Below are 26,913 nucleotides of genomic sequence, written 5' to 3' on the forward strand. Positions count from 1 at the left end.
AAACTGTAAAATTTTAAATATCACACTTCCAACAATATTTCGATTTAGATATTTTAACTACAATAATAAATTCGATATATTCAAATATCTCAAAATATGGCATACTATTGTGAAGAATAGGTTTGGATTTGAATATTTAAACCTATTATTCACTTTAAATTTTTTCACTAACGAATATTGCATCATTGTTCAAATCGGAACAAAACAAAGTCCAACAACATGTGAGGGTGACATGGAATTTGGAGATTTTGGGAATCCATAGAAATATTGAAGAAAAGCAGGTAAGCCAAGTGATTTTATTTTATTTATTCATCAACTGAAAGTGAAAGAGCAGACATAAAGCAAGGAACATTGAAGAGTAGATACTACAGTGGGAGTAGCTTTATTAGTTTACTTTAACTTTATTTCATTAGGGGGGTTTTCAACAAGGATACGAGGGCTCTACGTTATCAAAAGAAGAGAAGGATAAGAAGTAACTCACACATGCATACCAACACAGTAAAAATGAATTTGCACATGCTACCACTCTAAAGCAAAATCATTATAAAATTATGTAAAAGAAATTGGTTTTTTTTAAAGATAATTATGAACAAAATTCATTAGTATACATTATAAAAAAAATTAATGTACTTTCAACATCAAACAGTTTCATTCTCGACAAAGTATGAGAATTTCACTCACCACACTCCTCCCATCAATTAGCAATATATACCATTTAAATACTCAATTTAAATATCAATGACAATCTTTTCGTATTTATCTTTTTAATTTTAAAATTTTAAAATGAATGTTTAGTGTTCAAGTTATTTATCATTTGAATCAATGTAATTTCTGCTTTATTAATGATTCTCTATAAGATAAAAGTCTTTTATAGCATATTTACGAGACCTGGTTGCACAAGTCAAAACATAACCTCAAAATAATTTAAGGTGGGTTGGATGCGGTGCGGTGTGTTTAGCTTATTTTTTATCTTACACTACAGTATTTAATATTACTGCTACCGCTGTTTTTACACTAATCGTAAGTAAACATACCTTTCATCCAAACCCACTCTTAATATCATAATATACTTTTTAATATAAATCTCATTATTTAAATTAGTATATAGATAAGCCAACAACTGTTTGATCTAATAGTAAGATGTTTGTGTTGCGTAATGGGACGCATTCTCTTGTATGTCATCTTGTTTACTCAAATTGGACCCAAGTGTTAGCCTATCTGTTAGTTTCATAGGGCCAATCTGGACAAGTTGGGTCTTATCTAGGATGGCCCCGTCCACTAGCATTGCTGCTTAATAACAAAAATATATTGTTTTATTTAAATTTAGTTATAAGAAATATTAAATTAATATCAATATATAAATGTTTTATTATTTTTCAATCACGAAATGGGGGTTGGTGGCCCATCTCAATTAAGGACATGGACTACATCCGATGGAATTTATCTAAGAAAATTACAGCATGTTTGGTTTGGTGTAATGGATTAGCCATTACACCCCTATTCTGTGGGCTCCACTAATCCCCACTTAATCCCATGTTTGGTTTGATGTATTGCCTATTACAGGCCTATTACAACACGGATGTATTCCTCATTTTCTTTGCTTCAACAACGATTAGCCATTCCGTTCTAAAAGTAAGGATTAGCTAATCGTTTCTGTTTTACCCTCCCCAGCCAAAATCTGTTGCTCCACCCCACCCTCTCCCTCCCAACATCAACAGCAGTACACAACCCACCAAACTCCAAGGCAAAAGTCTTCGAAGACCTATCATCTCTTTTATTCTATTACCGATTGGATCCAAACAAAGGATTTTTTTTTGCCCTTTTAATGGATCATTGGTATTTTATAGGATTTTTGCTTCATCTCTGTTTGGTTTCAGCTGAGATCAATGGATCGGTGCTTGAAATGAAGAGAGGAACTTCTTCGGTTCCATTTGATCCCACTCGTGTTACTCAACTCTCATGGCACCCTAGGTCACTTTAATTTCTCTCTTCTTCTTTTTCGCATTTTGTAACTTTTTTCTGTTTAATTTACTCAAAATTGTGAACTTTATGTTTTTATTTTTATTTTCGGGGCTTTCCTTTACAAAGGATTTTTATCAAGTGAGGAATGCGATCACCTTATTACTCTGGTAAGCAACATTTTTTTAAACTAATTTGTTGATTAATTTCGATTTGTGATGTTAACCCCCTCCCCTTTTTTTCTTAAAATGTGTGAATTTCAGGCTAAGGATAAATTAGATAAGTCAATGGTGGCGGATAATGAATCGGGTGATAGCATTGAGAGTGAAGTTCGAACCAGCTCTGGCATGTTTCTTCTGAAAGCTCGGGTATATAATTAAATTGCCCCTTTTTTTAGTTTAAATCTGTGAAATTAGCTGGAATTCTGTTAATGGAAGATAGAAATATTACAGCGGTGAAGGCAGTTCACTTATTCTTCATAAATAACCAAATTTTGGATGGTAGTTTATGACAGATGATGTTTTAGGTGTCTTTTACTCCTTTCCCATAATGATTCATTCACACTTAATCTAGGGCAAGCTCTTTACCTAAAGAATCCGTTTCCTTACTGAATGCATTGAAAGTTAAAGATGATAGTTGTGCTCTTTGGCATTGGCTTAAGCTTTTGGGATAATTATTTTCCCTTAATGCTGTATCAGATATCTCGAGTAGGACTCCTGATAACTGATTTACTTCTTATTTCTTCCGCTGCTGTCTTGTTGCTCACTGGGGAATGCGTTACTGCTTTAATCATTCTTCAGTTTGCACCTTTTTCTTCACTGGAGTTCAGGTCCAAATGTGTACTGCTTAGTATTAGTTACTTGTTTCATTAAGTTTAGAGATCGTTTACTCAATACTAATTTTGATGACTCAGATTGTTTATTTTTGTGGACCGTGTTTGGAAAGCATTGTATATGCTGATTCTTGAAGTTCAAATGCTTATGTGGTGTCCTTTATTTCTCATGTGAAGGATGAAGTAGTTGCTGATATCGAAGCTAGGACTGCTGCATGGACCTTCCTTCCAGCAGGTATATATCATTTCTTGCTTGTTGTTACCCTATAATTTCTTAATCTACGTTGAATGGTGTTTTCTCATCTTATTTTAATATGGCACACCAACCAGAGAATGGGGAGTCCATGCAAATAATACATGACGAGAATGGTCAAAAGTATGAGCCACATTTCGATTATTTTCATGATAAGGCTAATCAAGAGCTGGGCGGTCACCGTATAGCCACTGTACTGATGTATTTGTCTGATGTTGAGAGTGGTGGGGAAACTGTGTTTCCAAATGCAGAGGTAAGCATTTGACTGTGAATTTTTTATTCCCCCTATTTATGTTTGCTCTCTTCCTATTCTATCATTGTTAAATGCTTACATTTCCATTTTATTTTGTTCACCACTTACTAGTCTGCCTTCTGCAGGGAAAACTTTCTCAGCCAAAGGATGATAGCTGGTCAGATTGTGCAAAAAATGGATATGCAGGTAATACTATGATTTCCATTGGAGATTTTGTGAAATGCTTACTGAGTTGTGTTTTTACTTTTCTCGGATATTAATATGCTAGATCATACCGATTTGTTGGAAGAATTTTCATTTGATTCTAGCTGATAAAATCTCACTTTAATGAACAAGTGAAATTAAGTTTGCCACTTTTGTTTGTATGATTGGTTTGTGATTTGTATTCCAATGAATTTTGCAGATATTACTATGAACCTGCTGTATATGTTCATAGCTTCTTATTTAATTGTTCTCGGATAAAATTGCCACCTTAGAAATCCAACCATATAATCCAACAATATACTTTTATTCATAATATACTTGTGGTATTATTAACATCGTGTAAGGCTAATATGGATAGGTGGTGATGGAACCTTACTATCATAATTTTGTTTTTGGTATGTATTTTATGAGCGTTAATTCATCATACTATTATTATGAGCGTTAATTCTGCTGAATATATCTAGATCTTTGTTTATAGAGAATCGACTGAATTGCAAAATTTTAGCATCTGCTATGATGAATGTCACCTGACTGGTAATCATTTCAGGGCACCTTGACTCAGTACTACGAACAGCTGCCAGTAAGTCTAGAGAATTTGAGGCTGTATACGGGAAACACCGAAGCAAGGGATCTGAAGACAAGTTGCCAATGCAAAGTAGTCTTGACGAAATGGTGGTTTTTATTCGGGAACTAATCAGCCTTACACGCTTAAAGACATGGGAGGAGGGCACTTGTATTAGGTCATTGACTCAACTTCAACAGAGGGCAAGGATGCTTCTGCATCAACATTGATTCAATGAAATCCATGTAATACTTGTAATTTTTCCCAGGGTCATTCATTTTCGGATATAGTTAGTGATGTGAATAGGATTGTGACTAATATGCTATCTAGCATTTTGTAAAGTTTGGGTGGGCTAGAAAATTGGAAAACATATTAGTTGGTAGCTGGAAGGTTGAAATGAGCTGACCGGCATTTTGTACAATGCATTTCTAATGAGAAAAATTTGTTAGTTATAATTATTTTAAATTTTATTAAATCATATATTTTAATTAAAATATATTTAATATTAATTATTTCAAATTATATTTTATAGTATTATATATTATGATTTTAGTAAATTCATATAAGAATATTGATTATTAAGAATTTTATTAAATTATATATTTTAATTATAATATATTTAATAATAATTATGTTAAATTATCTGTATTATGATTTGAGTAAATTCATATAAGAATATTAATTATTAAAAATTTGATTAAATTATATATTTTAATTATAATATATTTAATAATAATTATGTTTAAATATGATTAAATTATTTATTATTGATATTAATAATCTTATTAAATTTTAAATAACAATAACAATAATCATTTACCCAAACAAATTTATGCTAAGGGTATTCTAGTCATTTTAGTTTTTTCCATTATCCTATTACACCTCTATTCCATTCAACCAAACATAAGATTACTATTACGCCTCTATTCCATTACATTCAACCAAACAGTTGATTTGCTATTACACCTCTAATCCAATACACCTCCAATCCAATAGACCTCTAATCCAATACAGTGAACCAAACGTGCTATTAATGTTTTTAAAATCGAATGATAGATAAATCAATTAAATTATTAATTTTTTATTTAATCAATTAATTAATTAAATTATTAAAAATAAAATAAATAATTTATTTTTTTAATTAATGTTAAGTGATTTACAAATTAATCACCGATTAATAAATAAAGCTTCCTCTCATAAAAAAATAATGAATAAATTTATAAATTTGCCCCGAGATGCCTTAACACAAGATAACAGAGGCATGAGTGTTAGGGTTGTATCTTGTATGCTTACCTCCCTAGATTTCCATCATGCTAGCTTTTACAAACTCTTTCTTGTTACTTAGAAAACTCATTTGAAAACCCAATATCTCCGTGGCTGTTGCACTCTTTTGATCCCAATTCCCAACTTCACCATCGTTTTTTTTGCAATTCTTACTTGATTGGTTTAGGTATAGCTCTCATTTATTATAATTGACTATTAAACATTTAACAATATTGAGCTAACAAATTTTTAATATGTTAAATGTTTAAATCAAGATCTTACCTTTTAGAAGTCAAATGTTTTAGAATAGTTATATAATAAATTAATCTTTCCAAAAATACTTAAATACGAGTTTTTCATATATATTTATAATAAAACATATAACAACTTAATCATATGTTGCTCGAAAAGAAAAGGAAATAATAAAATCACAATAAAACCCGAAATACAATATTTAAGAAGTTGTTATTTGAATACATTAAAAAAATAAAAAATAAAAACAATTTCTCCTTCATTTGTTAAGCTTTATATTGGCAATGGGCTTCTTTATCATCAAGTGATTCCACGTTGAATTTTCGCACAACAAACAAATTCTAACAGAACAACTCAAGGGCAGAAGCAAGTGGATGGCGCGGAAAATGCAAGGCAAGTGAGACATCCATGTCTGTTCTTAGAATAAATAATATATGGAGAAATGAGAATGATAATGTGCTGCCTTTTTGTTGACCATCCAATATCGATGCAATCATTTATGCCTTTATACATTCAACAGCCATTTAATTTCAATTTCGAGATTTTCATATATTTCTTGCACTTTATATTTAAAATATTATATATTTATTTAAATTTTAACAAATTTATTATTATGTGTGAGTCTTATTGGTTTATTCTATAATTTTTTGTCATACCATTTTAACTCTTTAATTCTTTTAATAAATATTATTTTTATCATATAACTGCATTGTATTTAAAATAACTTAAATAAAAGGTGTTACGGTTAGTTATGATAAAAGGAGTGTTTTATTGAAATCTTTACATGTTTTGTTTTTATTTAGTTTCCATTAAAATGAAAAATGTTGGGAAAAGGTGTTTGGTTTAAAATTTTGAAAATGGAAATGTGAAAATTAGAAATAATAAATAAAAAGCTTGTTTTTATTGTTTTTATTGAAAATGTTTTTGTAAAAGGTGAAAGTGATAAAAACAAAGGTTTTAAACTTTAAATATATTGGTTATGGTTAAAACTGGTATAAACACAAAAATTATTCTTTTATTTTTCAACAATTAGATTTGATACTCTTAATTTGAATCCATATGAATGTATTAAAAAAATTATTTTACCAAATATGCTTTGTATTTTTTTGCACATATAATTTCATGGTGTTTGTTCTTCCCAAAATTTTAATATTTTTAATAACTTAATTAAAAATACATTACATGATAGAAAATAATAAATATGTTATAATATGCACGCATATATATAAGAGTGCATATTTGCATTTGGCACATTAATAGTGTGTTTTTTCTCATTCTACAAGTAGTTTTAAAAAATTGATACGTGTCTCTCTTTTTTTTAAATAACTATTTCTAAAATATTTTACTATACTCTTATAGTACACTTGTCAACCTTTTACTTGTAAAGTCTAAAAAATTCACTAATATTGTATCAAATATTTTCCCCATATATAATTAATGATCTAAAATCCTAATATATATATATATGAGATAGAGTTAAGCTTTGAAATAGATAGTTTTTAATTTTTTTGAAATAGTCAAAAATAATTTTATCCTTAATTTTAGAAATAAAGTATTAAATATATTTTAATTTTTAATTTTAGAAATAATATATGTCTAATACTTTTTAAATTGAGAAATAAAGTTTTAAATGCTTTTTTCTCATTTTTAAAATTTTTAATTTAAAAAATAAAGTTCTAAATAATTTTAGATATAATATATATCTAATAATTTTTTAAATTACAGAAATAAATTTTTAATTTTAAATGATTTTTAGAAATAAATTTTTAATTCTTTTTATTTGTAAATTTTAGAAATAATTTATATCTAATACTTTTTTAATTTCAGAAATAAATTCTTTAATAATTTATTTTAATACAAAATAAAGTTTCTTAAATAATGTAAAAGCAAAAATTTGACTCAGTGAAAAATAAAAAATAATTTGCTATTCTTTTTGTAACATGGATATAGATAGAAGTGAAATATTAAAATTTTATTAAATAAGATAAGTTAAATCACATAACAGTTTGTTAAAGTTTTAAAAAAATTAATTTTGAAATAAAAACAATTTGACAATCATTAAATTTATTTCATATTAAACACAATTTAATACAATCAATAAATGAGATATATGAACTTATATTTTAAATATAGAGGAAGTAACCGTTTAACAGATAAATTATTTTATGGACCCTTTTACCGCCTCATATATGGTCCTACCAAAATATTTTATGTCAAATCAATAACTTTTTCGTACTCAAATTAGAATGATTAAAACAACTTCCACATCATATTTGATTTTGTTCAATTTCTTTTTCTTTTCATCTGAGTGACTTTTTTTCCTCCCCTCAAAATAAGACACTATTAGCATAAGAGGATTTAGGGTTTTAATGATTTTCTTAATTTTTTTTCCTTTTTGAATCACCTCTTGGTTGTTATAAAAAAAGATTTAGGGTTTTAGACAATTCAAAGTAAATAATGGAATGATTAAAATTGTTATGAACTAAATTCAATAATTATTTCACTAGAAATAGGAACGAACCTGATTCTCTAACCCCTTTATTTTTTTGCTCAGCCTGTAGTCTTAAATTAGAAAAATTACCAAAACCCTAAATCCTCTTCTTCTAACAGTGAGGAGGAGGAAAAAAAATCATGTCAAATGAAAAGAAAAAGAAATTGAACAAAATTATATATGACAGTGAAAATTATTTTAATCTTTTTAATTTGAGTTGAAAAAATTTGTTGACATGGCATAAAATAATTAACTAGAACCATATATTAGGTGGTGAGAAAGGTTAATGGAATAATTTATCCGTTTAATAACACTATAATTATGAAATAAATATTAAGATAACTAATATTCAACTTTATTAGATAACTTTTATCTAACTATTAAGATAAATATTATCTAACTTTGTTTTAATTAAATATTATTTATCTTTATGATAAATATTATATTATGTTTTATTTTTTAATTTTAAACTTTGAACTTAAATAAAAACAAGCTATTTAAATTAATTTTTTTATGAAACTGAATTTTAAAATTAATAATTGAAAAAGTAGAATAGTTAAAATTAACATTAAAATTTAAATTTAAAATAGAATAGGAATTCACTTAATAAGAAAATATGAAATAAATAACTCAGAATTAAACAAAATAATAACATAAAATATCAATATAGAGTTAATAATAAAGCAAAAACTAAATTAACAAAAATTATTATTAATTTCAGAACGTATATTTTATTATTTATTGTTTAAATAAAAATATATGTGGCAAATTAAAAGCATGATGTAGCTTGTGTAGGATAAGGGCTAGGAATCAAATTGATAATGGGGGGTGCCCTTTTTTCTTTTGCTTCAAAATGTGCTGCCTTTTTGTTCCATCATATAGTGCTGCAATCATTTCTCCCTCCTTTATTCAACACTCACTTCATCCTTTTTTTATATATATTTATTACATTGATCTAAAAAATATATATATTAATATTTATTTAATAATTAATTTTTTTACTATTTTTTAAAATTTATGTTAATTTAACACACATAATTTATATAAATAAAATAAAAAATATGTTAAATATTAATAAAGCAAGAAATATATAAAACTATATATGTGTGCAATCCTCCTCATATTGTATTTAATATTTAACGCATTATATTTACATATTATATAATTATATAAATTTAAATGATTATTTTGAGATCGAATTTCATTTATTAGTATCAATTGAAGATCAGTCCACATCAATTTAAGTTTATCAATAATACATTTTAATGTTTTTATATATATCTTTGCATTTTCATGTTATAATATATTATTGAGTGAACTATGCTATGCTAGATGTCATTTGATTAATTTTTAATTTTTGTTATTCAACTTTTAAAATTTATAAAGATGTCATTATTATAAAAATATCATTTAACTATTTAATGTCATTATTTGATAAAATATGTTTGATGTAACATGTTAAACGTGTCCCGTGTTTTAAAAAAATTGTTTTTTTCATATTAAAATATATTTCTTTTCTCTCTTTTTTCCTTATTCGGTTTTTTTTTTCTTCTTCTTTTCTTTTCCCAACAAACCCTATAAGCCATTGATTGAATTTAGCACCGCCGATGGCTTCCCCGGACACTAAACTCATTGGTGGATCTCTCAAGGCTATCCCTTTATTCCGATAAGCTCAACCTTAACCATTAATTCTCCCCTCCCAAATTTTAGAAAAATATGAATTTTCTATTGAAATTTTTAGAAAATTTTAATTAACCCCCTCAATTTTTTTGAAAATTCTCATTATGCCTTTTAATTTTTTAAAAATTTAATTAAGCTCACATAAAATATTGGAAAATTCTCATTGATCTCAGAAAAAAATTTAAAAATTTAATTAGACCCTCAATTATTTTAAAAAATTCTCATTGAACTCTAAAATTTTTGAAATTTTTACTAATCTTTAAAACTTAATCCCAGAACCTACCACTATAATAAACCAAGGTGATATTAATAGATTATTTTAGAATATGAAAATTAAAAAAAAAAACATAGTGACCTCTCTAGTAATCCATATAACATTTTGATCCTTCTAGTGAAACAAAGAGAGGGTAAATTGGTTCTATGGAACAAAATAGTCCTTCATTAAAAATTTTATAGCTTTTTATTGTTAAATATTAATGTGACATTTTTATATAAATATTTGGTACAAATAACTTAAAAATAAATCATGATTAAGATAAAGATGATTTTATATAATTATTTAATTTATTATACTGTCGTCATAACATGTCTCGCTAGGCTATAAAAACACAATGAAACTTAATCTTATGACTTCACCGCAGCTCTAAACTACCATGTTCAATGGCGGTGAACTCATTTACCAAATTTATCTTCATCATTTTAAACCCATATCCTTCTTACAATTGAAGAACTTGGTAACCCATGTTTCCGATTATTTAAGTAAACTTGGTATCATCATTTTCGTCCCGAATTTTCTGTTTGGTTTAAAACAACATGGATTTTCTTTTTTGCAATTAAAACCATGTTCTTTAAAAGCATTGAAGACATGGGTGATCTTACCAAGTTCTTCAACTGAATTCAGCTGGGAGGAGGAGGAAATGATGTTCGAGTGAGAGAAGAAAATGGGTTTTGAATTTAAGGAATAAATGGGTAATAATTTAATAAATTATATAAGATTATTTTTATCCTATCATCACCTTTTTCCAGATAATTTTTATCAAATATATATATATATATGAGATTTTAAAACTTACACAAATAATGAGATTTTAAAATTTAAAATTTAGATACACAACATCTAAAGCATCCAATAGGAAAATATAATGTGAAGTAGGGGTGAGTATTCGATCGAATAGAGTAAAAAAATTTTGAGTTAGTCGAGTTGACGAATCCTATTTTAGTAACCAAACTTAATTTGAATTTTTTTCGAATCGAAGCGAATCGAGTCGAGTTAACAAATCCTATTATTTATACTCAATGTTACGTTTACATTGATCGATTATTTAACTAGTAGACAAAGTACAAGATTATTTACCTACATAAACAATATAATAATTTTGTCTTTTAATTTAATGAGTAAACATTTATCAAGACGATGTAATTTTACCTTTTAACTTAATGATTTTAACTTTTAACTTTTAAAAAAAGTAAACATTTATTAAAACAAGGTAGTTTTACCTTTTCTTATTCGGATTTTCGAATAACTTAAATTGTGTAATTTATATTCGAGTTAAATAAAAAAATTTAATTTTTTATTCGAATTAATTCAAATAACTTAATTAACTCAAATAACTTAAACTATTTAATTTAAATTTTAAATTTTTTATTATTTTTTTGAATTAAATCAAAATTTGCTCAGTCAATATGGTTTAGGGAAAGTTATGGTAACTACCCATTGGATCAGCATTGCAAGTGCGTCTCGCAATTTGAAGCAATGTTTTGTCTTTTTTCCACCTTCGGATGCGGAAATCTGTGGCCCATTGAACGCAGAACGCTGCCACTCTCTTCTCATCGTTTTAAAGATTTTTCATATAATATTACAAAAATAAAAATTTATCATAAGTTACGTAGTGTTTGAAAATTTGGAATTTATTTCTCATTTTTAAGAATTCAAATGGAAAAAAAAAATCAATAACTCTATTATACTAGTTTCTAATAATATTTTGTATGTAATATTTTTAAATTATTTTCACTATTCTAAATATAAAATATTTTCTATATATAGAAAAATCAAATTAATTAGAAATTAGAAAGATAAAAAATAATTTTAAATTAAATAAAAATAAATTTTAATTCAAATAATCGTAATTTTGTAACTTATATTTCAAAAACCATCCGAACTTATAATTAATTTTTATTTTTATTTTATAATTTAAAAACATTATAGTTTTGTAAATTTTAAAAGGGATAAATATTAAATTTATAAATAAATTTTGGTTCAATGTGCAATTTGATACATAAACTTTGATTCGGTACAATTATACACATGAAACTTGAATTGTGGTTCACATGTATGTGTGAAACTCTAAATTATATACATTTAAAGAAATGAATATATACATTTATTTTCATATTAGATTAATATGATTGTTGGTGTATGCAATATATGAATGTAAAATGAAGTTAATTCAACAATGTTGTTAGTGAAAATTTGAATCAAATTAAAATTTCGTGTATAAAAGCACATAAAATCAAAATTTAACATTACATATTGAATCAAAAATTATTAACAATTTTAATATTTATCAAATTTAAAATTATTTGATTCTATATAAATCCATTCAAATTCAAATTAATTCAAATTCGAAATAAATTAAATTGTGGTACATGTTCGTGATTTTAACCCACAACTTTAAATTTTTTTTTTTAAAGTTCGAACATTTTTTAAAGTTGGTTATATATTATTTATAAAAATAATAAAAAAAATGTGGACAAAAGTCGAGTAGGAAGCTAAAGTTTTTTAATTATGGTTCTCACAAAACAAACTCTTTTAATAATAGAATAATCTTAATCAATTAATAAGTATTTTAAATCCATTCGTTGCCTATCGTATTTTATTATAAGAAATAACGAAACACAGTCTTCTTAGTTCATCCTTCTTCAAAGATGAGGCTATTGGGCAACCGGCGTTAACTTTAATTGTCTACTTTATGTGTTTGAAGTAAGCAAAATTGCTTCATTGTCTGTTATTGTCTTGGTCAATTTTATACCTTTGGGTAGAGAAACAAATTACAATAATTAATTAAATTACTTCAAATTTATAGTTTTGTTCTAAGAATTAAATTATATGCCGCGATTTACACAATGAAAAGTGTGAAGTGTGAAGAGATACTAAGGTGGAAGTGATACACGCAGAGAATGGTACGAAAAGCCACTAAAAATAATAGTTTAGAGGTGTTAAGGTAATATCTAAAAAGAGTGTTAACTATATGTCTGGTCATTGGTTTTTTTCAATCTCTCTTTGCCTAGGTGTTAATGGGGTAATTATCGAATAAGGTTAGTTTAGCGTGGCTGCCTGGGTTCCTATCATCAAGCATTCTATCCATAAGTATAGAGGGTAGAGTTACGGATGTTAGCTTAGAATCCTTGTTGGAGTTGATTTAAGGAGATTGAATGAAGCATTTGTGAAGTTAAAGAGGTGACAAAAACTCCTCCCCATATATCTTCCGGGGCCTTGTGAGCCCACCTTATGCAATTTATTTACTTTAATTGTTAATTCAATTTAGTTTATGTAATTTGTTTTTAATTAAATTTTATTGAATTTATTTTTTAATTCAATTCTATTTTGTTTTATCTGATTGCTTTATCAAGCATTTGGGTAACAAATCTAACATGTTTTTATTTTTATTTTTTAAATATTAACATATCCTTTAAATTACATCACTTTTCATTTTATAAATAACAAATTATAACATCAATATTCCTATCAGCATATATAGTTCGTCCAAAGCATAAGAATATTTTGAGTTCATCAATGATGTCACTCTATGTAGGGGTGTGCAAATTTCGGGTAAAATCGAATTAATTCAGTTAACCGATTGAATTTGGTTAATCAGTTGGTTAATCGAATTAATTCGGTTAGGGTCGATTAATAATTTTTTAGAAGCTCAATTAACGGTTAATTCGATTCGAAATCGGTCGGTTAACCGAATTTAATAAATAGTATTACAATATATAAGTATTCGGTCGGTTCGGTTAATTTTTGGGAAATATAAATTAATCAGTCAGTTAAGTCTGTTAATTTTTTTATATGTTTTATACTTGTTTTAACCAAAAATAACATATATAAATTTCGGTTAATTCAGTTAACAGACTAAATTAACAGAACAAGTTCCGTTCAGTTAAGTTTTTTTTAAAAATTTTGGTTCGGTTAAACGTTAAGGATTTAAAAGAGTCGTTTAATTCAGTTAATAATAGTTCAGGCCGGTTAACGAATTGAACACCCCTAGCTCTACGTCTTGCATTAACTAATCACATTTTCTTATGTTATCTCAAGCTTAATTTCGACCAAGAAATACAAGGTCCAAGAAACTTGCCTATGTCATTGTCGCATGCCTCCAACTCTAGAGGACACCCTAACCTACTTTTAGTGGCGAAGTCTAGGGTTGACATAGTTTTAACTCCTAAAATGAAAAAAAAATTCATTTGTGTCATTTTATAATTTAAAAAATTTTAAATTAGTAATGGTATAATTGCACTTTGACCCCACAAAATGATAAATATGATTTAATCATTTACAAATTATAAATATATAAGCTATTAGAATGGTTAAATTATATTTTTACTATTGTAGAAATATAAAATTTAATTTCACCTCCCAAAATTTTTTGCCTAACTTCTCAAAATCCAAAAACCAAAACCCATAATCTAAAATTGTAACCCTAAATCCTAAACTCTCAAACCTAAATATAACATTTAAAAAATGCCCACCGAATTATTTTTCCTTCATTTGTTCAAGCTTCAATCCCATATTAGGAAGAGATTTTGAACCCAACTCTAACATCAACGAACCTGAAATTTACTCTCCTGATTTTCCATGCTTTTCTTCAGCATGGTCTTCCTCTAGTGTTTATGCATTATAATATGGATACAAAATATATTTTAAACTAACATTAAATAAGGTTTAGGTTTATGATAAACCCTATTTACGATTAGTGTAAATGATCCTCATATGAAGAATGCTTAAATACTTCACAAAGATTATACTGATGAAGAGTAATAGAATTAGGAGAGTAGAGAGTTGACTTTGGTTGAGGTTAGAGTTGGATCGAAATAATCTTTAACCCAATTAAGTTGGAGGAAAATAATTTCGTAAGGGTTTTCAAATATTAAAATTTAAGATTGAGACCTTAAAGAATCGAACTAGAATTTAGGGTTTAGAGGTAATTAAACAAAGGGTAAGGAGTTTTGATGGACTAATGTAGGCGAAATAAATCATGGTGATGAGGTCTCATTTAAATTATACGAGATTTTGTCGAGAATCTCCAATTAGGGTACTGCCATTTCATTGTGTTCCAATGATGGGAATACAATTCGGTAGAAGGAATATCCCCAAAAAGTAAACCTCAACATACAAAAATATTAGATTTTTTTAAAAAATTTTCATATACATCTTGATATTTATAGTCTTTAAAATAATTTAATATTAAAAAACTTAATTTAAAATGACGACATTTTTATAAAAAAAAGCAATATATTATATAAAAAATTAAACTATATAGATAGTCATTAAACTATCAAAAATTCCCATTTTAGGCACTTTAAATAAAATCTTACAATTTAAACAACCAGGCTATATAATTTGTTCATATTGATAACTTCCGTTAAAAACTTTAACAGAAATCTGATATGACATTTTTTTGACACATGGATCAATCATTGAATGCCACATGACACAATTAACCACGTAAGTGTTGCATACCACTTTAAAGAACTAAAATATAATTTGCTCAATACTAATTATTAATAAAAAAATGATAATTAAATGGTTGAAAAAAACCTAAAAATCTATTTTTTTATTTTAATTAATAATTAGTATTGGACAAATAATATTTTAGTCCTATGCAATATTTATGTGGTAAATTGTGTCATGTGACATCTAATTATTGGTTTATGTGTCAAGAAAAATGTCATGTTAAATTTTTATTAGAATTTTGACGAAATAACTAAAATAAACAAATTATATAACGTATGTGTTTAAATTATAATTTTTTTATTTTAAATACTTAAAATGAATTTTTTTTTATAATTAAGTGAGTATATGTAGTTTATCCTATAAAAGAATTCACGATTTATGACTAAAAACAATTCAGTTGTTTAAGAAAATAATAAAAATAAAAAATGAGAGCATGCATGCATGAGAGCCTTATAAAATATGCAATCACCGTATAAAAAAGAAAGAAAGATTGATTGATTGATATTTAATATTCGATATGTGTCTCAGAATCCAAATCTTCATCAGATTCCATTTTGGCTCCAAATCCTAAACTCACCTTTGACTCTCCTTTAAAACAATCATCAACCATCTATTTCCATTCTATTCAAATCTGACGGTCAATACCCAATATTTCACATCACATGATTTTCAGTTCGCGAACACCCTATCCACCCTCCTCCCCTCACTCACCCTCTTTTCTCTATGAATACTCACCCACCTATCCCCTCCTTTTTCTCTCTCTGAAACTTTCCTCTCTCAAAATCTCAAACCCAGATTTGTTCTCTCTCTCTCTCTCTCTCTCCAATCAATTAATTCCTCCATTGGAGGAGCTTAGGTTTGTCTGAAACAACCCAGATCTCTTTTTTGTTTGTTTGCTTGTTTGTTTCGTTAGATTAGATCTCATGTTTTTTTATGTTCTTTTTTTTTTTGGACAGGGTTTGTTGGTGTTCTGATCTTTGCTCTGTCTGAAAAATAAACAGAATTATAAACCAACACCAACGCCATGGGAAGATTTGAAGAGGGAGGATTCGATTCAGTGGTTTGCCCTAAGCCTATACGAACCTTTAGATGGTCTACCAAGTATGTCCCTTTTTTTAATCTTCTAATTTATTTCTGCTTTCATTATCTTTTTATGTATCATGGTTCTTATTTTATTTTTGATTTGGGAAAATTCCAGCAGCTGTTATCAGACTGAGATGGCTGATTCAAAAGCTGGTGCAGAGCTTCTTGATATAATCCTCTCCGAGGTAAATTCAATTAAAAAAAGAAGAAGATTTTTCTGGGCTTTAATTTTTCTTTTTGTTTCTTTGATGACTCTGGGTACTGATTCTTTGATTTTCATGTAATTTTTCTAGATTTTCTTTCTGATTTTGTACAATTAGATGTGACCTAAAGGGGTATCGTTTTAATTGAGTTTCAGGGAGGGTATGGGGCCGAGAACCCCACCGACCAAATGGCTTCATCACCACCGTATTTCTGTGGATCACCGCCGAGCAGGGCGTCGAATCCGGTAATCCAAGATGCCCGATTCAACGACGAGCAGCCGGTGCTACCTCCACTAACATCCCCGGGACCCTCCTCAAGGGGAGGATGCGTGAGGGTGAAATTCGGGCAGATGCCAGCTGCTGTACGAATCGAGGGATTTGATTGCCTCACCAGAGATGGCCGCCATCGCAGAATCTCCGCCGTGGCTTAAGAAATACCGAGGGGAAGAAAATTTTGATATGAGAAAAAAAAATTGAGAGGAGAGAGGGAGATGATAAAATTAAGTTACAACTTGGAATAGTGTGGGTAGTGTTGGATTTGTAAATAGAAGATTAAAATGAGATGATGGGTGTTAAATTGTTGGGTCTTTGATGATTTTGGGATGGGATTTTCCTTGCATAAAAGAACTAGAGGGGAGCAAAAACAAGGTTTATTGCCCCCACTCTTGTTAGGGTTCCTTTTTTTTTTTTTTTTGCTTTCTTTAATTATTAATTACTGTATTTGGTGAGAGGAGAGGATGGATGGGAGAGACATTTTTGTAATATATCGTGTTTGATCAATGACACTCTCATCCTTCCTCCTTCGCATGTAATTGTAATTTGAAGGAAATGGAGGTTTTAATTTTTCTTTTGCCTTAATTTATTAATGAATAAGAAATGGGTAGGCTTTAGGGTTGGGTGACGAATGACGATAAGATTATACAGGGATAATGAAAATAAAAAGGTGCTTTTACATTACTGTTGGCTGCTACTGCTTATTGCGATTCGGCGTCTAAATCACAAAATCGTGGCACCGCCATCTGCTTATCTTTCTATCCTTTTCTACCTCTACCTTACGTCGACATTGGAGCCATATTTAGCTTACATCCTTAACATCTTTTAATATATGTTCTATTAAAGTGACATTTTTTTTATATATTTATTTGTCTTGTCTATATTACATTTAGGGATGGTCACGACGTTTTCCATCTGTCTCCACTTCAATTCCATTTTTTTAATTTTTTTATATATTTGAATTATTTACTATCTATGCATTGGCATTGATTTTTTTTTATGTAATCAAAAATATAAAAAATGTTATAAAATTAGAAGATATTTTAATAAAGGTGTCCAGACGTCCCAAGAAGAATTTTAACTACCATTTTATTTAAGTTAAGATGCGATGTTAAAAATGTTAATTAAATTTTAGGAATATTTAAATATTTATAAACAATTTTTATCTGATTTTTTTATCAACTACTCATAGTGAGTGAATCAGTACGTGTGTATATATATATATAATATTATAAATTTATAAATTTTAATAGTTTATATTGTGTTGACATTATTTTAGATAATTAATGTCGCCTACAACTTTACATACAATTTTAAAATGATGAACAACAAAAGTACATACAATTTTAATAGCTAGGCCGGCCAAAGCTTTTTAGCCTCTTCAATACGATATTTGAGATTAAAATTTATGTTTGATTAATTGGATTTAAGAAAAATATTTTGTATTTTGCGATTTTTATAAGATGCATTTTGCAACTTGAGCATTAAAATAGAAAAACTTATGTATTTTTCTTTTAAAAAATAGAAAAAATACATTCAATTAAGTTTTCAAACATTAAAATTACATTATTTAAATTTTTTTATTAACGTTTTCCATTATGTATTGCAACCGTTAACCATCACTTAGTTAATAGCATTGATGTTTGATGTGATAATCCACATCAACAACCCATTGTTATGCCAAATAAATTACAAAAATATATTTTTAACCATAATTTTCTTATTTATCGGCTTCATCACTACTGAGACGGAAATAATTATGGATTTTTAATTTTAATTTTTGGTGAAGAAATTATTAATCCTCATAAATTTGTCTTGTTAAATTTAGGTTAATTACAACATCATTTTTTTTAATTATATGGCTACTAAGTGAAATTTTTTTAAATTTTAAAATGTCATAACAAAAATTTAATAAAAAAATTAATTGGGTTAACAGTCAAATTTGAATTTTAAAATTTGAAAAATAGTGGAACTTAATTTTTAGAAATAAAAATTCAAAGACTAAATTTCAAATTATCGAAAACACAAAACTTATGACATATTTTAACCTTTTATTTTACATGTTCACTTTTAATAAAACTTTTTAAATTTCACTTATTATTTAAATTTTATTATTAGACAAAATCTAAAATAATTATATTATTTTAATGTATTTATTAATTTTATCTTACATGTTTTAAATAATATTGACTTCTCTTCATAAAAAAATAACATTGACTTTAAATAAAACTTTTTTAAATTTTACTTATTTTATTTAAAATTTATTATTATAGAAGATTTTTTAAAAAAAATCATTAAGTAAAATTTAAATAAATTTTTATGAAATTTAATTATTTAAAATATTTAAAAGGACAAAAGTTTAGAGTTTAAAAGAAAAATTAGCAATAACATTTTATTTAAAACAGAGAATGAATTTTCGTAATTGGTCTAATAGTTAAGGGATGTTTAACTATAAGATTCATTCAGATTTGAGTCTCTAGAGGAATAAATGATAGGCTTTTATTCGGATAATTCTTTTTAAATTTTGCGCGTGTGTGTGATGTAGATATGTCTCTTTTATACCGATCTTTTAATTAATATATATTATTTTAGTAAAATAAATAATTAAAATGATTTTTTTGATAAAGTGAGAGGGAATATTTCAACAAAGCTCCTTTTCTTTAGTTATTGTGATTTCCGTGGTAGGATAAAATGAAATCTCTGTGGGGACACTTCCCACTTGCCTGCCGGATTTTGCCTGCCTAATACAAGGCATCAACTTGTTACATGTCTTTTATTTATTCTTTCTTTTTTTTTTCAGTTTATTATGATGAATTTTTATATTTTTATTATACTCTTTTTTATCTTTTAATTCTATCCAAATAAATATTTCAACTTTTAATTTTTATTAAAATTAATCATCTAAGCTCCGAGACCTAACTTTTAATTTATGCTTGAATAAAATAATTAAGATAAATTTTTTTTCATTCAAAACAAATGTTTATTTAGATACAAATTTAAAATAATAATGATTTATTTTTTATAATAAAAATTTAGGACTCGTTACAAAAAAAAAATCAAGGTTTTCTTAATATTTTAACCAATATACTTACATTCTCATTAAGGATTCCCTAATAGTTTAGTAAAAATAATCACTTATATTAGTTTTACAAATTCGTAATTTTTTTTATAGACTATACGATTCAATCCAATCATCACATTTCATATTTTATTTATTTAAAATTTACATATCGAATTTTAAATCAATTAAAAATGTAATACTTTACTTAATGTAAATTAATTTAAAATTTTACGCGTATTTATTAAATTTAATTAATAATTTGTATGAAGCATTTTGATAACCTCTTTCTAAGCTAATTGATGGAATTTGGTGCAACTTGAGGTTTGCGATGGTAATTTTAGATTCTGAATTCGTCATCTCTGGAAATTATGTAAGTCCCATATCTAGGCATAATCATATTTCAAAAGATCATATCAAAATCTTTCAATGCAGCTCTGAATTGGTTGATTGGTATCATGACTACAAAATTTTATAACTAATAGACGATGACGTGAAACTTACAAATTATTTTAATCTAAAATATATATGTATGTATAAATATATATCCAAATTGTCCTCCGAGACTATAACTCTAAATGAATTACATGAAAAAGAATTAGAAACGAATTGTATATTTTACTAATTACGATAATTGTATTTTCTCGAGAAGGTAAGATATGACTTGAAATTAATTTGATTTAATTGATTATTATTTAATTTGACGAATAAATTAAATAATTAAGTTCAGTGTAAAAATTAAATTATTTAGTCATTGTAGTTCAATAAAATTCGAATAATTAAATAAGTTTACAAATAAATTCTAATATAATAAAATTAAAATTATATAGTTTAAAATAATTGATTAATAAATTCAATTAATAATTTATATGAATGTATATTTAATTATTTAGTTAATTAAATATTAGAGCTTGATTTTTTATTTATTTAAAATCATTGAACCTAGCATGGGCGAGCATTATTGGCCCAGTTAGGGCAATGGGTGGTAGCATGAGAGTTCCTCTCCCATGGTAAGTCACTGGCCATTAGAAATTTAGTGATATTTTATTTGAATAATTTTTGTTGAGTTTATATTTTAGATTAAGAGTCCAAGAATTATAATTTGCAATTAGAGATTTTAAGATTTTTAGTTTTAGCATATTGTGATTTGCACAATACTCTTTGTTGGGAGAGCTGGTTTTTGTCTTGTATTTGATTTTTTGTATTAGAGCTTAATTTAAAGTAATTGTGAATTCCATAATAATAAAAAGGAATTGGAGACTTTGGATTTCCCTACCACTCAACACAGAGATATTTAGTTCATCAAATTTATTGTTTTAGATATTATGACAAACATTGTTTTCAGAAAAAATAAAATAAAATTTCCTATGCTAGTTTTGACATATTTTCTAACTATTATTCCAAAATTTATTACTTTACAAGAATGTAACTTCCATTAAAACTACAATAGACAAAGAACAATTTTAAAATAACATGACATGAGCCCTTAATTAATATGTTTGTTCTGATATCATCACGAGCTAGCCATTCGTTTGAAAAGGGTTTGGACAAAAATATAGGATTGGAAAAAAATAAAACCTATTTTTTAAATGGGTTAGGCCTTGGGTAGAATTTTTTGGTTTAGGCCCGACCCAAATTACATGCCTATACTTTCTTTTTTTTGTATTTTCAATTTGTTGAGAAATATTTATTTTAATATTTAGTGTATTTGGTGTATTATAATTTTTAAATTTGTTTTTATATTAAAAAATCTAATAAAACAAAGAGTATTACAATCAAGTTTGGTTTAGACAAAATTTTAGGCGCATTTTTCAAGTCAAACATAGAAAGCGGACCTAACAGTGATTTGATACAAACTTGACCCGACCCATAATCAGATCTAGTCTAGTGATGATAGAAAATAGGAGAGATTTGAATTAAACTGGTGATGATAGAAAATTATGGAGGTTGATTTGAAAAACATAAGATTAGAATGGGAAGAGACACCGTATGATTATTTTGTCCTTAGGTTTACCACACTCTCTCTTTTGCCATTTCAACCTTCAAACCAATGATCATAACCTGCTTCTCACCCGCCCACTACATGAGTTTCATGAGGGCTCATTAAATTGGGCCCACTTAATCTCTTTCAGTTTTCTACCTCAATATTAGTAGGTTCTAAGGCTTCCGCCCAATCATTTTCGCCCAACCCCACATTACACGAGTTCTCAACCAACATTTCTTCTTCTTTACTCCTTAATTAATTCACGCAATTTTTTTTCCCATTTATAAGCTACTCATAACTCTGTTGAAGCCCATAATCTAGAAATTGTTGCAATAACAATGATATTAATTGAGTTTAGGCTTAGTCGATATTTGCGTAAAATGCTAAATTGCTTTTGTTACTTGTCATTTCATAATGTCCCAGAAATATGCATTCAAACATTCCTTCTTAGAACTGCCACCAATTTTATTTTCCCATACCAATGCATTGTTATAGATTTTTGGAAAATATGAATACTTGGCTGCAACTTATTGATAGGCCTAAAATGGGAACTTAGTCAAAAGACTGAGAAAATAACATATTCCACTAGTATGCCCTCCTCAAGTTTAGGATTGAAGTTCAACACCTAACTTTGGAAAGGTTACAATCAGCAACTGCCATGGGAAGTGCCTTCGTGAGTATATCAGCAACCTGATCTACAACATCGAAATAGCGAGCATTAATTCTTTGCGACCAACATAGCAATGAACAAAGAGAGCATCGACTTCTAAATGATTCTTCTTCTTATGCACCACAAGGTGTTGACAACGTAGAATGTTCCTCAGGTTGTCGGCTTGTCGCATAATATTGTAGGTGGATGCATAAAAGGTATTTGAAGCAGCTAACCCAAAGAGTTTCAGAAGCAGCTGCAACAGAACGGTACTAAGCTTTGGTTGAACATCATAGAACAGTAACTTGTTTTTTAAATGCCCAATTGATGGGAGTGAGAACAAAAATAGAATATAACCAGTTGCGGACACACAACCATTAGGATCACTAGCCCAATCTGCATCATTGTACATGTAAAAATTTGAGCCACATCAATTAGATAAATGAAGACTATGAAGTATTGTTCAAGGGCAAAGCTAGAATATTTTTCTAGAATATTTTAGGGGAGCTAGGCCCAGCCTGCCCCTTCTAACTTCGCTGCTGGTGTTGCTTGTTGCAAGTAACACAACAATCTTTTGATTGCTAGCTAATGTATTTTAGATGGATTGTGCTTGTATTGGGACAATTTATTAATGATAGAATAAGAAATGCATGGCCTTGTGAATGTCAAATAATGTAGTTTTCCATACACTCTTCTAAATTCTGTTGCATTGGTCCAACTAGTTTCATCATTTAACACCAAAGCCTCTGAGGAACTCATAGGATTTAAACACCTTTTCTCTTGTGCAGATTTGTCTTGCAAATAAGACTGTTAAGCTTTTATTTATCAAGCTTTAGATATAATAATATTTCAAATAAACTGTTCATAGTATTTCTTAAGTAATTTATAGTAGAAAACAAAATAAATTCTTAGAAAATAATTGAAGAGAAAAATAAAATCAAGAACAATTGTTTGAATCGATTTTACTCATATATTAGAACTTTATAAACATTTTAAAGTGATTTTGGGTCAAAAGTACACTAATGGCTTTTCTTCAAGTGTCTCTTGATGAATAGGTGTTTGTGAAACAATCACTGAAGTTTGAAGATTACATCAGTCAAAATCATGTATGCAAATAGTTTAAGGTTATTTATGGGCTCAAAGCAAGCCCCACATCGATGGCATAAAGAGTTTCACCTAAGTTATCACGCAAATTGGGTTTACACACTCACATCTTTGGAAACATCAACATCCTTCCACGTGACCTGTCACGTGCCATTTTCTTGTGATTATCGATAATCATGTTACTGGTGTTAATGGGCATATCGGTTAAAAAACTATTTTTGTTAACATAATGGACTAATTAAATTTTTTATCATTAAAGGTTCAATTAAGTGCATTTTTTCATATGGATTTAATTGATTTTTTTTATTATTTGCTGTGAGAATTTTAGTTTTTATACTTTAGTCTATTATTAAATTTTATTTTATTTTAGCGTGTGGACTTAAAAATGCTTCTTATTTTGTTCCTATTTTGTTAGAGACAAGGACGGTCCACTTAATGCAAACATATCTTAATATATTAGTGATTTTTATAAATTTTTATTTTGAACACAAAAATAAAAAATTTGTAATTTAAGTAGTGTCGTTTCATTTTTTTTATCATTTTAGTTGATCATCGCTATTTCTTTATTAAATATATTCATTTTAACCACTCAATTTTAGTAAGTTTTCAATTTAGTCATTCATTTTCTTTTTAAAATTGTTTTTTTTCAAAAAAAACCCTCGATTTTTAGAGAGAATTAAGCTATTCAACTACTGAGATGAAACCTAAGTTTTCAACCTATAGTTCAATTCCATGTAAAAACTTAGGTTTTTCCCAAACTTTTCAAAACCGGATTGATGGTCGAACTGGCCAGGTTGTTAATTTTTCAATCCGAACTGTCCGAACAACTCAATTAAATAAATCATCAAATAATTAATAAAAATAAAAATATTAAAAATCAGTTCAACTTTTTTTAGCTCGGTTAAATCAATTTGTACTAGTTCCTAACTCAATCAGTCTAAAGGCTTTCTTTGGACCGATATCCCAAACGATTATTAATCTAATCGGTCTAACCAATCAGTCCAGTTCAATTTAGATAACCATGGTTTTTCCTCTAAAACCCCAAGTATTACCCTTTTGCTAAAGAAAAAAAATAATTTTAAAAAAGAAAATAATAAAATAATAAAATAATTTTCCTTGTAAAAACCCTTTGAATTTCTTATGAAACTCTAGGTTTTCCCTTTTATCAAAAAAATAAAGTTAATTCTAAAATAGAGAAGTGAAAAAGATAAATTAATTTTTCTAGTAAAAATTTTAAAAAATTCCTATAAAAGCCCAAGTAATTCCCTATAAAGCTCTAGGTTTTTCCCTTATCTTCTACAGAGTAAAACTAAAATTATTTTTAAAAAGGAAACTAAAAATATAAAATGATTTTTCAAATCCAAATTTCTCCGATAAAATTTCAAGTTTTTCTTACAAAAAAAAACTAAAAGTAATTATTTTAAGAAATTAAAAAATAAAATAAGTGATTAAAATAAAAATTTACTAAAATTAGGTGGTTAAAATAAATGTTTTTAATAGATAATTAACCGCGAGCAATTAAAATGATAAAAAAATACAACTATAATAATTAAAATGATAAAAATATATAATAACAGTACTTAAATTTTAAAAAAAAAATTTAATACCCAAAATAAAAAATTATGAAAGCTAAGTGACCAATAGTTTACGTTGTTATTATTATTATTATTATTATTTGTGGATGTGATTTCTTTGAAGTGAAGAAAAATCGAAAAAAAAAAAAGTACATGAAGTTTTTTTTGGAAGTTTTCTAAATTGCTTTAAAGACTTTTGCCTCTGGCCATCCACGTGGTTTCCATTTTTGCGACCATCCATTCTTTTTTTAATTTGACATAATAATTTATTTTGCCCTCTCTAATTTAATAAAATAAAAAATTATTTTTTTTAATTTTTTATTTTTTTAGTTAAGTTTTTTTTTACAAATCACTTTAATATTAATGAAAAAGTTAACATTTTTTTAAATTTTTTTGACAAATGGATTTCCACATTCAGCATTTAATTAATTTTTTAAAATTTAAAAAATATATAAAAATTATTTTTAAAATTTAAAATTATTAAAATTATTTAAAACTTATAAAATAATATTTTTAATATTTTAAAAATTAATTAAATGTTATCGTGTCATCTGTATGGCAATTCACGTATACGTTACGTCAACAAAATTAAGTAAAAATATAAGCCTGAAAAATGAGTTTGGGCAAAAAAATAAGGCTTGTTTAAAAAAATGGGCCGAGCTTTAGGTAAGCCTTTTTCGGCCTAGCCCAAATATGTAAAAAAAACCTGTAGTTTTTTTTTTGCTATTTTCTTGTTGTTTTTTCATTATTTTATTACCATTTCACTATTATGTTGCTACTATTTTATTGTTATTGTATAACTCTTGTTTTATCATTAATTTTATTACTATTTTAGATGCATTTGCTTGTTAAGTTGCACCAATCCTAGTGTTATTTAAGTATAATTATTTTTTAAAATTTATTTTCAATATGCCAGGAAACATTTATTTTAATGTCTTTGGTATTTTTATATATTAAAATTTTAAAAATAATATAAAAAATTTAATATGGGTTTTGCCCAAGTTTTAATATTTTTTTTAGGTCGGGCTTAGACAAAATTTTAGATCCATTTTTCGGGTCAGACTCGAGCCTAACAAATGGGCCTAAAATTTTAATTAGACCCGACCCGGCCCATAAGCACCTCTAAATGTACCTTCATCACAAACCGACCGGTTAACTAACTCGAGTTACCATTAACCGAATTAACTGACCTTTTAAACCCTTAACCATTAACCGAACAGAACGTTTTTCAAAAAAATTTAACCTAACCGAACTTTTTTGATTAATTCGGTCGGTTAACCGAATTAATCGAAATTTATATATATTTTTTTATTTTTGGTTAAAACAAGTATAAAACATATAAAAATTTAACCGACCCATTAATTTATATTTTCAACAAATTAACTGAACCGGCCGAATACTTATATATTATAATATTATTTATTAAATTTGATTAATTCGGTTAATCGACCAATTTCTTAATTCGGTTAACTGACCGATTTCGAATCGAATTAACCGTTAAC

General features: G+C 27.0%; 3 protein-coding genes across 6 annotated transcripts; all 3 read left to right on the forward strand.

Moving 5' to 3' along the window:
* Nucleotides 1-1,806: 1,806 nt before the first annotated feature.
* Nucleotides 1,807-3,061, forward strand: LOC121206049 (uncharacterized). The gene is made up of 5 exons (XM_041076226.1): nt 1,807-1,971; nt 2,072-2,129; nt 2,223-2,327; nt 2,658-2,788; nt 2,929-3,061. Exons 1-5 carry the CDS (start codon nt 1,826-1,828, stop codon nt 3,059-3,061), a joined length of 573 nt encoding a protein of 190 aa, XP_040932160.1. The 5' UTR covers nt 1,807-1,825.
* A 29-nt stretch (nt 3,062-3,090) lies between these two features.
* LOC121206250 (probable prolyl 4-hydroxylase 7) lies at nt 3,091-3,683 on the forward strand. Its single transcript, XM_041076956.1, has 2 exons — nt 3,091-3,297; nt 3,423-3,683. Exons 1-2 carry the CDS (start codon nt 3,106-3,108, stop codon nt 3,555-3,557), a joined length of 327 nt encoding a protein of 108 aa, XP_040932890.1. The 5' UTR covers nt 3,091-3,105; the 3' UTR covers nt 3,558-3,683.
* Nucleotides 3,684-15,873: 12,190 nt separating this feature from the next.
* Nucleotides 15,874-17,627, forward strand: LOC121206251 (uncharacterized). 4 transcript variants are annotated; one of them, XM_041076959.1, is made up of 4 exons: nt 15,874-16,339; nt 16,440-16,584; nt 16,685-16,751; nt 16,925-17,627. In XM_041076959.1, exons 2-4 carry the CDS (start codon nt 16,508-16,510, stop codon nt 17,198-17,200), a joined length of 420 nt encoding a protein of 139 aa, XP_040932893.1. In that variant the 5' UTR covers nt 15,874-16,339; nt 16,440-16,507; the 3' UTR covers nt 17,201-17,627. The 4 variants fall into 4 exon arrangements, with proteins under 4 accessions (XP_040932893.1, XP_040932891.1, XP_040932894.1 ...); XM_041076957.1 differs by having other exon boundaries at nt 16,112-16,339; nt 16,682-16,751; XM_041076960.1 differs by having other exon boundaries at nt 16,124-16,339; nt 16,485-16,584.
* The last annotated feature ends 9,286 nt before the right edge of the window (nt 17,628-26,913 follow it).

Source organism: Gossypium hirsutum, chromosome A09 (assembly GCF_007990345.1).
Source record: "Gossypium hirsutum isolate 1008001.06 chromosome A09, Gossypium_hirsutum_v2.1, whole genome shotgun sequence".
In the NCBI taxonomy this organism is placed as follows: Eukaryota; Viridiplantae; Streptophyta; class Magnoliopsida; order Malvales; family Malvaceae; genus Gossypium; species Gossypium hirsutum.

Bases quoted from the DNA above. Each gene is read 5' to 3' on its own strand.
- LOC121206250 (XM_041076956.1), top strand. From the start codon at position 3,106: ATGGCACACCAACCAGAGAATGGGGAGTCCATGCAAATAATACATGAC. The intron at 3,298-3,422 runs GTAAGCATTTGA...TGCCTTCTGCAG, and splicing joins CTGTGTTTCCAAATGCAGAG to GGAAAACTTTCTCAGCCAAA.
- LOC121206251 (XM_041076957.1), top strand. From the start codon at position 16,508: ATGGGAAGATTTGAAGAGGGAGGATTCGATTCAGTGGTTTGCCCTAAG. The intron at 16,585-16,681 runs GTATGTCCCTTT...GGAAAATTCCAG, and splicing joins ACCTTTAGATGGTCTACCAA to CAGCTGTTATCAGACTGAGA. The intron at 16,752-16,924 runs GTAAATTCAATT...ATTGAGTTTCAG, and splicing joins TTGATATAATCCTCTCCGAG to GGAGGGTATGGGGCCGAGAA.
- LOC121206049 (XM_041076226.1), top strand. From the start codon at position 1,826: ATGGATCATTGGTATTTTATAGGATTTTTGCTTCATCTCTGTTTGGTT. The intron at 1,972-2,071 runs GTCACTTTAATT...TTTTATTTTCGG, and splicing joins CAACTCTCATGGCACCCTAG to GGCTTTCCTTTACAAAGGAT. The intron at 2,789-2,928 runs GTCCAAATGTGT...TGATTCTTGAAG, and splicing joins TTTTCTTCACTGGAGTTCAG to TTCAAATGCTTATGTGGTGT.